General features: G+C 49.5%; 1 protein-coding gene across 5 annotated transcripts in view; it reads right to left on the minus strand.

Moving 5' to 3' along the window:
* Positions 1 to 12,709, minus strand: part of ULK1 (unc-51 like autophagy activating kinase 1) — an 87,996-nt gene that overhangs the window by 57,775 nt on the left and 17,512 nt on the right. For all 5 annotated transcript variants that reach the window (XM_029051734.2, XM_039910247.1, XM_029051747.1 and 2 more), the window contains exons 4-5: positions 2,314 to 2,346; positions 876 to 912 (exon numbers count right to left, since the gene is read on the minus strand). In XM_029051734.2, coding sequence (XP_028907567.1) covers positions 876 to 912; positions 2,314 to 2,346 — 70 coding nt within the window. The remainder of the gene's footprint in view (positions 1 to 875; positions 913 to 2,313; positions 2,347 to 12,709) is intronic.

The following is a 12,709-nucleotide window of genomic DNA, read 5'->3' on the forward strand; positions in this document are numbered from 1 at the left end:
CCACTCCCTTACCCCAGAGTGAGCCCCCCAGTCCCGTGATACTACAGTGGGCCGCCACGCTCCTCGTCCCAGTCCCAGAGCAGACCCCTCCACTCCCCTGACCTCGAAGCGGGCCTCCCCGGCCCCTGCCGCTGAAGCAGGCCCCTCGGCCGGTCCCCATCCCCTCCTCAGAGCGTGCCCCTTCTGTTCCCCAGCCCCCACCACTGGAGCAGGCCCCTCGGCCGCTCCCCATCCCAGTCCTAAATTGGGGCTCTCCACTCCCCAATCCAGAGCCACAAAGCACTGTAATGTTCTGAGAGCAAACTCCAATTCAGGCCCCCTCAGTGGGCGGAGATCAACCCTCATTCAGCCTAGCAGCCTTGACCACTCAGACCCAACCCAAGAAATGGCTTCCGGCTCCCTCGGCCTGCACTGACTTAACCTACTCGGGCTAGAGGGAAAAGGAGGGGATCTCTCCAACTGGGTTCCCTCAGGAAACCTTTCAGCAAAGACTATCTATCGGTGAGGGGACATAATCGTCGCTCGGGGGCTTTGGCCACAGTTCTCTGTGCCATTGGGCAAATCACTTAATCCCTCTGTGACTCAGTTCCCCCATCTGTAAGATGGATGCATGATAGCCTGTGCTACTGTGAGACAGGATGAGCTGAGCCAACCGAAATTCACGGATAATCCAGAACCCCAATGCCTCCCTTTTACACACCCTGAACCAAGAACTAGCAAGAGTAAATTTGAAACTCCTTGCCCTGCCCTTGTCCCCATCTGGTGGAGGCACCGGAGAATTAGCCTTTGAAAAATCCAGGGCCAGCGCCCCTTCCAAAGCCTTCCCCAAGTATCCTACCCTGAGCGTCACTAGCGAGCGGACAGGAGCTACTTACAATGCAGGTAGTCGGCCAGGTCCCCGCCATTGCAATACTGAAAAAGACAAGCCAAAATTTAGTTTTGCACAACCCGACGATGGACCGTGAAAAGGGAAAGGCAGGTAGCGGAAGCAGCTGAATTGAACAAGAAGCCCCAGGGATGGAGACGGGAATCGCTGTGGGTCGGGGAGGGCGGGGAAGCAGCGTGGCCTAGTGGATAGGGCACTGGCCTGGGAGTCAGAAGCCTCGGGTTTTAATCCCGGCTCCACCACGTACCGGCTGTGTAAACTGGGGCAAGTCGCTTCACTTAATAATTGTAACAGTAATAACTGTGGTATTTGTTAAGCGCTTTCTACGTGCCAAGCTCTGTACTACGCGCTGGGGTGGATATAAGCAAACTGGGTTGGACACAGTTCCTGTCCCACTTGGAGCTCAAAGTCTTCATCCCCGTTTTCCAGATAAGGTAACAGAGACACAGAGAAGTGAAGTGACTTGCCCAGGGCCACACAGCACATAAGTGGCAGAGCTGGGATTAGACCTCATGACCTTCTGACTCCCAGGCCCGCTTCACTTCTCTGGCCATGTTTCCCTCACCTGTAAAATGGGGATTCAATACCTCTTCTCCCTCCTCCTTAGACTGTGAGCTCCAGGTGGGACCTGATTATCCTGACTCTATCTCAGCGCTCGGTACAGTGCTTGACAAATACTAAGCGCTAAACACATGCCAGCACAGTTATTGATGGAGGACCCAGCCCCCTCTGAAAACAAGGGTAAGCCCCCAAAATGGGGGAGGGAGAAATGAGGAAAGTGTCAGGCTAACCAGGTCTCAGCATAAGACTGCGGAGAGCAGCAGGACCTGGGGGAAAGAGCACAGGCCTGGGAGTAAGGAGAGCCAGATTCTAGTCCTGGCTCGGCCACCAGGCCGCTGTGTGCCCTCGGGCAAATCAATTAATCCCTCCGTGCCTCAGTTCCCCCATCTGTAAAATGGACATGATACCGTGAGTCCTGTGGGTTTTCTGATTATCTTACATCTTTCCCAGTGCTTAGCACACAGTAAGACTGTAATGGTATCATCAGTATTGGTAAAATAAACCCAGAGAGAGGAGGACCTGGGGTGAGGAGGGGCACGAGGGAGCTAGCAGGGATAGAACCTGCTCCCTACGGGGAGCTGGGTGGAAGGCCACCTTCCAACACCTTGGCCCTGGAAGTAAAGGCCTCACGGTGGAAGGGAACAGGGCAGCCAGAACGCAGGGAGAGGGTGAGAGGGCACTGGGCTGATTTAATCCCGGCACTTGCACCCAGGGAAGGGGAACGGCCAGCCCGACAGCTCTCCCGGTGGATATGCTCATTCGGCCCTTGCACGAAGAGTCATTTGAAGGAAGCAGTGGCGGGTTGGAGCGCGAAAGCAGAGCGACCCCCTTTGCGACGGCATGACCAGCCCAAGGGAACATCTCACCTCCATTACCAAGTAGACAGAGTTGGCCATTTCCTGAAAGATAAAAATCAAAAAGCAGTGATGAGGGAGGGTGCGAAGACTTCGAGAAGAGAAGCAGTGCCCACCGTAGCGCTCCTCTAGCCGGGGCCTTCCTGAGTCGTGGGGTCCGTGGCTCTGAACCCTGCCGATCGAGGAGCTCTGCCGAGACCCTTGCCCAACAGGGAGGGGGCTGCCGTTTTGTTCCGGTTCCACACACTCCTGGCGGCGGGAAGGGACGGAACCCCCCGAGTTGTCGAGATGCCCACGAGGCCCATTCTTAGTTACTGCCCCTCACGCCCAAGACACCTGGGCCCTGGTCTGACCATTCCTCAGATCACGGCTCCACATTTCCACACCTCGGGGAAGGAGAGTGGGGTGGGGCAGGGTACCAGACAGGGGTTCACTGGTCCTGCTTCCCTCTCGGGCTCTTGGAAAATGCCCATCTTAATGCTTCGAAAATTAAAGACGCCAACAAATTACAGGGCAGCCCTCCCATGCATGACTCAGCCCTCCCCAAGTTGAAAACCAAGAGGCTGACTTAGAGAAAGAAGGTCAAGTTGGGTCCCGAGCTTTGTGCCAACTGCAGATGATCACTTTGCTTTCAGATGGGTTGACTCTTTTTTTTGGCTTTTTAATTATTTTTTTTGATGGCATTTGTTAAGTGCTTACTATTTTGCCAGGCACCGTCCTAAGTGCTGGAGGCGATACAAGAGAATCAGGTTGGGCACAGTCAATATCCCACATAGACCTCACAGTCTTAATCTTCATAATAATAATGAGTGTTATTTACAAAGTGCTTACTATGTGCCAAGCCCTGTTCTAAGCGTAGGGGTAGACATAAGATAATGGGATTGGACACAGTACCTGCCCCACATGAGGCTCACAGGGGTGAAGATACATGAGGGAAATGAGGATCAGAAACATTAAGGGACTTGCCCAAGGTCACCGAGCATACAAGTGGCAGAGGCAGGATTTGAACCCAGGTCCTTCTGACTCCCAGGCCCATGCTCTATCCACTGGGCCACTCTGCCCTCTTTTCAGATTATAGGACCGGGATACCTCAGGTCTTCCCATGTCCCTGCCTGGTAGTTGCCGGGGGTAGGGAGGGAAAGCAGACCAGGTCAGGCTCCATCCAGGAGAAGCGGCAGCTCCTCAGTCAGACTGTAATCTCCTTGAGGGCAGAAACCATGACCACGTCCACTACTTTATTGTACAGTACTCTTCTGAGCATGTAGTACAGAGCGCTTTACTCAGTACCTAGTAAATACAATCAATTGACTGATTGATGACCAGACCTGGGCCTTCCACAATCAATTGACTGATTGATGACCAGACCTGGGCCTTCCACTCTTCTGTCTGGAGAAGATGGGGAGGGTCCTTGGCCATGCCAAGCTCTGCCTCGGCCTCACAGAGTGGGTTTTGAGCTGACGTCACTGGATTGTAAACTCTGCGGGCAGGGATTGATATCTACCAACTCTCTTGCCCTCTCCCAAGTGCTCTATGCAGTGTTCTGCTCACAGTAAACCCTCTAGAAATACCACTGATTGGCTGATTGACCCCCACAAAAGCTCCAACCACAAACACAGTGAGATTCCCTGACTTTCTCCCTTCGTTCTCCCTGTCCCCAGTCCCACAGCACTTATGTACACATCTGTAATTTATTTATATTACTATCTCTCTCCCCACCTAGACTGTAAGCTCGTTGTAGGCAGGGAATGTGTCTGTTTACTGTTGTAGTGTACTCTCCCAAGTGCTTAGTACAGTGCTCTGCACATAGTAAGTGCTGAATGAATACAACTGAATGAATTCCCAAGGTATCATTGCTTTCTCCACATGCCTCAGATCCCTTTGCTCACCCTAGCTGGATTCTCGGGTGGAAACAAGCCAGTACCTTCTGGCATCTCCCTGGAGGGAGTCCACTGACTACTGGGGAAAAGCTTGGAGAACAGTCAATTAACTGAGCAGGAAACTAGGCTGGGGGAAAAGTACAGGGATTATTAAAAATGGAAATGACCCTTCTCCCTCCACATAGCCCTTCCCCATCTCCGCCCCATCCCCCACCCCCCAACTTTAGCCTTACAGCTCACGGCCTTCACTGGGGGCGATAGGGTGAGAGGGAAAAGATGGGGCATTTTTTGTCGCCGGAGATATTAGCTGAACCTATCTTGAGACAAAGTTAACGGTTTCAGGAAGCAGCCAATGAAATGGTTAGGAAGGCGGGCCAAAGAAATGGAAAGACACTCCCCAGGTTGACAGGAGCCACTTTCTATCTCTTACAACTGGGGCCATGGGCCCTGTGTAGGACAGAAACTGTGTTCGGTCTAATTCTCCTGTATCTTCCCTGGGGCTTAGCACAGAGCTTGGCATATGGTAAGTGCTTACCAAATACCAGGGCTACTTCAACTTCCAGGCCAAGCAGTTTCCAAAGGTCTCCTTTGTTCAGCTAGGGATTCAGGATTAGGGGTGTGGGGGGGATGGGGGGGCAGTGGATATTTCTAGAGCTTACAAAGAATCTATTTTGCTTTTCCATGTAGGACCAGAATCAGAGCAAATGGACTTGAGTGTGGAGAACTGTGGGGGACAGTAAAGCTGCCCTGCCCCCAGACACACACCCCATCGGACTGGACTCAAATCAAAACATTCCACGGCCTCTCGATGACAGCTGATAATACTCAGTCAATAATAATTGGGGCTTTTGCTAAGTGCTTACTATGATATACATATTGTATATCTGTTGCCGACTTGTTCATTCCAAGCGCTTAGTACAGTGCTAGGCACATAGTAAGCGCTCAATAAATACTATTGAATGAATGAATGAATATATCTAGCTCTAGCTCTCTCTCACTACTTATATATATATATTGAGAATATATATAAAGAGAGTATATGTAATATTACATTGAGAAGCAGCATGGCCTAGTGGATAGAGCATGGGCCTGGGAGTCAGAAGGATCTGGATTCTAAAATGTGTTTTGTCACTTATCTGTTGTGTGACCTTGGGCAAGTCACTTCACTTCTCTGTGCCTCAAACACCTCATATGTAAAATGGGGATTAAGACTGTGAGCTCCTTGTGCGTCACGGACTGTGTCCAACCTAATTGGCTTGTATCAATCATATTTGAGTGCTTACTGTGTGCAGGGCACTGTACTAAGCACTTGTGCTGAACTAAGCACAACACCGTAACAGATATGCTCTATCTACCTACCCCAGCACTCAGCACAGTGCCTGGCACCTAGTAAATGCTTAACAAATACCATTAAAAAAAAAAAATGTGCCAAGCACTGTTCTGAGCTCTAGGAGAGAAACAATATAAGATGGAATCTGCTGGTTGGTTTTAAGAAGGCGCAAATCCAAGTTGAGCATCCCAAGATTTTCAGGACATCTCCAATCTAGCCTGCTGCTTAACTCGAAAACCAAATCCACACTGCAGAGAGCACCGCAGCTGCCTTTTATTCACAGCATCTCCCCTCCCCCTCACTCCCCACATCCTTCCTTCCCCAAAGAGGTTTCTCTTTCTCGCTGCCATTCGTTCATGGGCAAAGACTGCCCTGCACCCACCCTGGGTCCCAAGTACATTCACACCCTGGGTCATGGCGACGAGGAAAGGAAGCAGGGGCCCTGGGCTCCGTGACTGGCTGCCCCTTCCCCCTCATCCCCCAACTCCCACTAGGCTCTTTAAGGGGCAGGTCACCACACGCACGCCTCTTAAAGAGCTCAGCGCTCAGAGCGTCCCGCTCAGAGGGCGAGGGCAGGATCCAGCCAGAATGTGCGCTACGTGACTGGGCCTCTCTGCTGGCCGAACACCTCACCGGCTAAGCCAGAAACAGCCGGGGGAGGGACGGAGGGAGGGAGGGAAAGAAGGAGGAAGGGAGAGAGGGATGCGGGGATGCGGGGATGGAGGCGAGGACCAGCAAGGCCAGTAGGAAAAAAGAGCTCTGCTTTCTCCAGCCCCAAGTGTCCAACTCCCACACGACCTGACTTCTCCTCGCCTCCCGCCCACGGCCGCCCACATCCCCTCTGGTGTGAGCCTGAACAGCGGGCAGAGCTGTTTCCTGGTCAGGAGTCGCTTCTCCTGGACAGCCCCGGGCCCCACCGGGCACCTAGCACAGAACATCCCCCAAGCTCTTTTGATTCTTTCTTATTATGCTCTCTCGTTTTACAGTTCGCCACGCCGGCAATCATTCATTCAATCTTATTTATTGAGCGCTTACTGTGTGCAGAGGACTGTATTAAGTGCTTGGGAGAGTACAATACAACAAGAGAGAATATAGAGAACAGTAGAGAATAAAAACAATAGAGAAGCAGCGTGGCTCGGTGGAAAGAGCACGGGCTGGTGAGTCAGAGATCATGGGTTCAAAACCCGGCTCCGCCGCCTGTCAACTGTGTGACTCTAGGCAAGTCACTTAACTTCTCCATGCCTCAATTACCTCATCTGTAAAATGGGCATTAAGACTGTGATCCCCACTTGGGACAATTTGATCACTTTACATCCTCCCCAGCACTTAAAACAGTGCTTTGCACATAGTAAACGCTTAACAAATGCCATCATCATCATCAACAATACACAGACACATTCCCTGCCCACACTGAGCTTAGAGTCTAGAGGGGAGGAGACAGGCGTTAATATAAAAAAATTACAGATATGTGCATAAGTGCTGTGGGTTGGGAGGGGGGAAGAACAGAGGGAGCAAGTCAGGAAGACACAGAAGGGAGAGAGAGAAGAGGAAAGCAGGAGCTTAGTCAGGGAAGGCCTCCAGAGAGCAGAGACCAGTGGCCTTGACCCTCCCTCACACACCTCTGCAAATAGACCAGCTCCATGTCATGCCTCGGTCTGTTGGTTTTTCTCTCCCCATTAGATTAGGAGTTCTGAGAGAGGTAGGGACCCAAAGCATCTGACCTAATTCTCTTGTATTTACTCCAGCCCTTAGTGCAATTCTTGGCCCAGTATAGGGGTTGAACAAATCCCCCAGTAATTACCCAAACACCCCTAGGCCCATGTGGCTAATTCAGTACTGTGGCCCTCAACTGAAGCAGCCTGGCTTTGCAGAAAGAGCACGGGCCTGGGAGTCAGGGGACCTGGGTTCTCATCCCAGCTCCCCCACATAGCTGCTGTGTGACCTTGAGCAAGTCTTTTCACTTCTATGGGTCTCAGTCCCCTCATCTTTAAACTGGGGATTGGATACCTGGTCTCCTTCCCTCTTAGACTGTGAGTCCCATTATTATTAATAATCATCATCATTATTATATTATGGTGTTTGTTAAGCACTTACAATGTGCCAGGCTCTGTATTAAGCAGTGGGGTGGATGCAAGCAAATTGGGTTGGACACAGTCCCTGTCCCACATGGAGTCCACAGTCTCAATCCCCATTGTACAGATAAGGTAACTGAGGCTCAGAGAAGGCTCAGAGAAGTGAAGTGACTTGACCATGGTGACAGAGCAGACAAGTGGCAGGGGTGGCATTAGAACCCATGACCTTCTGACTCCCAGGCCTGTGCTCTTTCCACTACACCATGCTAATTCTCCAGAATCTACCCAGTCCTTAGTACAATCCTTCGCACATAGTAAGTACTTAAGAAATGCCATAATATTATTTTTATTGCTATTGGAGTGCAATCAGCCCATCCTCCCTACCCTCTGTCACAGTGGCTGTGGGCAGACACCAACTCAATTGCTCTCCCTCCTGTTTAGACTCTAAGCCCCATGTGGGACAGGGAGTGCATTCAATCTAATTCACTTGTACCTATTCCAGTGCATAAAACAGTGATTGATACAATATGTGTTTAACAAATATCATTTAAAAAAAAAATCCACCTAGATGCCGAGGGGAGGAGTCACAAAAAGGACCTGTTATATTTGAGCTTGGTTCCGATTCGGTTACTCTTAGAAAATCTAGGGGCTCCCTGAATTCCTGCTGGGATGGGGAAGGGTGGGGTAGGCGAGACAGAACTGGATTTGGCATTTTGCCCTGACTATCCCTTGCCTTGGCTTCAGTCCCCTTTTAATCTTCATGCACGTCTGTCAACCTGAAGCTACACCTCGGGCAGCACTCCTCTGGATCCTGCATGTAAAAAAACCTGGGCACTCACTCTGCTCTCCTGCCCGCCACACTCTGGACCCCAGTGGGTACCTGACTGGCACACAGTGCCAGGGCCACTGCCCAACTCTCTAGAACTTTAATTAATTCCTCTGCACAGAGCAGTGTGGCTTAGTGGAAAGAGCACAGGCTTGGGAGTCAGAGGTCGTGGGGTCTAATCCCAGCTCTGCCATTTATCAGCTGTGTGACTTCGGGCAAGTCACTAAACTTCTCTGTATTTCAGTTACCTCATCTGTAACATGGGGATTAAGACTGTAAGTCCCATGTGGGACAACCTGATTACCTTGCATCTCTCCCAGCGCTCAAAACAATGCTTGGCACATAGTAAGCACTTAACAAATACCATCATCATCATCATTATTATCTGCCCTGGTCCCATCTCTGTAATCTCTGGATTGAGATTGGACTAATAAGCAGCGTGGCCTGGTGGAAAGAGCATGGGCTTGGGAATCAGAAGACCTGGGTTCTAATCCTGACTCCATCACTTGCCTGCTGGGTGGCCTTGGGCAAGTTATTTCACCTCTCTGGATGTCTGTCTCCTCATCTGTAAAAATGGGGATTAAATACCTGTACTCCCTTCCCCTGACTTAGACGGTGGGTCCCTGGTGGAACAGGGATGCTGCCTGATCTGATTATCTTGTAACTACCCCCCAGTTACCTAGTTAGGGCTTAAATACCATCTCCTCCAACAAGTCTTCCCTGACTAAGCCCTCATTTCCTGTACTCCTTCTCCCTTCTGCCTTGCCCTTGCATCTGAAGTTGTGCCCTTTATTCACCCACACTCAGCCCCACACCACGTATGCTGTTATCTTATGCTGTCGAGTTGCCCCCGACCCACTGCGATGTCTCGGACATATCTCTCCCAGAACACTTCTCCTCCCCCTGCAATCGTTCTGATAGTTGTGTACAGAGCCATAACTTATTTTAATGTCTGTCTTCCCGTCTAGACTCCTTGTAAGCTCCTTGTGGGCGGGGAACATGCCTATGAGATCTGTTGTAGTGTACTCCCCCAATTGCTTAGTAGGGTGCTCTACATGCAGTAAGTGCTCAATAAACTCCATTGCTCGATGGTCCGATACCCAAGGCCAGCATCCACGGTTTTCAGGGTTACCCGCAGCACAGAGGTTTGCCACGAAAAGTCCATTGCAAAGCTCAGAGAGGGGAATGGGAAACTGCTTATTCGGGTACTGAACCAGGCAAAGGTAGCCCAACTCTACAGGGTTCCCCGGGTGACAGCTCAATCATTCTGTCGGTCGTATTTACTGAGCACTTACTGTGTACAGAGCACTGTACTAAGCGCTTGGGAGAGGACAATAGAACAATACAACTGACCAAGCAGTTATTAACTGGCTCCTAAGAAGGCAAATATCTGAAAGAGCCCTGGGAAGCCTAATGGGCCTTCCTTGATTAATAATAATAATAGTATTTGTTAACCACTTACTATGTGCTAAGCACTGCTCTAAGTTCTAAGATACAGATTTACCTATCAGTTTGGTCACAGTCCCTGTGCCACATGGGGCTCATTGTCAAGGTAAGAAGGAGTACGATTCAAGCCCTCAATTCCCCTCCCTACCTCCCTACCCTCCCCCCTGCATCTCTGAACTTGGCTGTGTACCACCCCCACCACCAAGCTCATTGACACTCCCCCCAGCCCCACAGAATTTATGTCAATATCCTTTGCAACTGGATTTGCACACTTTATTTAACCCACCCTCAGCCCCAAAGCACTTTCGTACTTACCAGACATTTATTTTAATATCTGTCTCCCCCTCTGGACTGTAAGCTCCTCGTGGGTAGGGAACACGTCTACCAAATCTGTGATATCGTATTCTCCCAAGAGCTTAGTAGAGTGCTCTGCACATAGTAGGTGCTCAATAAATACGATTAATTTTACAGTACCACCGATGGACTGGGGAGGGACAGGTCAAACACAAGGCAGGCACACATACAGCCCACCTCCCCTGGAGGGTTGCGGAGGTGGTGGGGGGTGTGGTAGGGGGGAATAGGCAGTCTGCCAGCCTGGTATGGCAGAGGGGATGGGGGTTGAGGGAGAGGACAACTCACAGAGTGGGGAAGGATTTGAAGAACTATGGCACTCCTTCCCTCCCTCCTCGCTCAAGCAGCCAAGCAAAACCACAACAAGGTGGTGTCAATCCGCTACCACTCAATGGCAAACAATACGCACGCTGGGGTCTAATATTTGGGCTCCAGCTGTGGCCCGGGGATATACATTTTGCATACCAACTGCCTGCTCGCTCTCCTGAATCCCCTTTCCCTCCTCCACATCAACATCATCCTAATCCATGGCATTTGAGTGTCTGTATGCAGAGCACTGTACTAAATGCTTGGGAGAGCACGATACGACAGAGTTGGCAGACACATTCGCTGCCCCCACAATGCCCTTCCGTCACCCTCTCATCAATCGAGGATATTCATTGAGCACTTACTATGTGCCAAACACTTTGCTGGGCACTTGGGAGAGAACAATACAGAAGAGCTGATAAACAAGTTTCCTGCTCACAAGGAGCCCTATCCTTTCCCAGCAACCCAGAGACACCCACTAAGGGACCCAAAATGTCAGACGGATTGAACCTTGAAGAATCTGGCACACAAAAACACTGTACAACTGCCCTTCAGGTGGCTTAACCTTTGGAAACAAAATAAATAAGTGTCAGAACTAAACAACCCAGATCTTCACAGAGCCCCTTCTGAACAGTCAGGCACCCTCACTCCTCTAAAGGAGGGGGAACACTTCGTTCATTCATTCAATCGTATTTATGAAGCACTTACTAGGTGCAGAGCACTCTATGAAGTGTTTGGGAGAGTATAATATAGATAATATAGTATATATTATATATATGCATATATGTCCTTTTATACAATATAATTTCATATATAAGAATATATATAAGATAAACAGACACACTCCCTGCCCACAATGAGCTTCTGAGCTGGTGTGTGGATTTACACTGACAGCAATCATCACGAGGACTCGCTGATGCTGCAAGACCTGCACTCTGGGGAATGATGACGGGGAGACCTGAAGTGCAGACCTTTTTGACTGGAATAATAATAATACCTGTAGTACTTGTTAAGTGGTTAGTAGGTTCCAGGCACTGTACTAAGTGCTGGGGTAGATCCAAGATGATCCAAAGAGACACTGTCCCTGTCACACTTGGGGCTTATGGTCTGAGTGAGGAAAGGGGAGGGCAAGTATTCCATCCCCATTTTACAGACGAGGAAACCAAGGCCTAAAAGAGGTCAAGTGACTTGCCCAGAATCACACAGCAGGTAAGTGATGGAACCGGAATTAGAACCCACGTCCTTCGACTGCCAGGCCTGTGCTTTATCCATGCTTTCACGCTGCTTCAACTGGGAACTATCCCCAAAGCTAACGGCACACTATCACACCACACTTGTCACTTCTCTCCCTTTATGAAGCTGTCCCTCCAAAATCCCCTAAGAAGGTTTTCCTCCCATTTCCTTCCCTGACCAACCTTTTCTCTGCCTCTCTCTGCCCAGAGTATTTCAGGGACTCTCAAAAGGTAAACCCAGACCAAGGGCTCAAGAAAATAAGGTGGTCAAACCTTTGGCTTCCCAACCTTGATTCTAATACTAATCAGTTACCTCATTCTTCCATTAAGACAGAGAAAGCCCAGAACTCAATTCCCAGCAGAAAGGGTCATTCATATTATTTTCACCTCCCTTTGGAACAATATTGTAAACCTACAACTCAAGAATATAATCAGCCAAGTGTTTACTGAGGACCAATAAATCAATGGTATTTATTGAAAGCTTACTGTGTGCAGAGCGCTGTACTAAGTGTTTGGGAGAGTATACTACAACAGAGATCACTGAACTGGGTGCAAGGAGATGTCATGGCCCCATAAATTCTGAAGACACCATGATTAGAGATGCCGGTACAAGTTTGGGGATTAAGAATGTCAAAAAAGTAAACTGATAAGCAATAAAAAATAAAAACTATATCACTTGGCTAGTTCTGGAACTCCAGTATCAATCGATGGTATTTATTGAACACTTACTGTGTGGAGAGCAGTGTACTGGGGAAGAACAATATAACAGAGTAACATTTATTTAAAGTCTCATCTCTTCCTCTAGACATTAAACTCATTGTGGGCAGGGAACGTATCTACTGACGGTTATATTGCACTCTCCCAAATGTTTAGTACAGTGCTCTGCATACTCTAACAAATACAATCAATTGATGGATTGAATAGAGTTGGCAGACCAGTTCCCTGCCCACAAGGATCTTACAGTCTGG

This window comes from Ornithorhynchus anatinus, chromosome 2, assembly GCF_004115215.2.
Source record: "Ornithorhynchus anatinus isolate Pmale09 chromosome 2, mOrnAna1.pri.v4, whole genome shotgun sequence".
NCBI lineage: Eukaryota > Metazoa > Chordata > Mammalia > Monotremata > Ornithorhynchidae > Ornithorhynchus > Ornithorhynchus anatinus.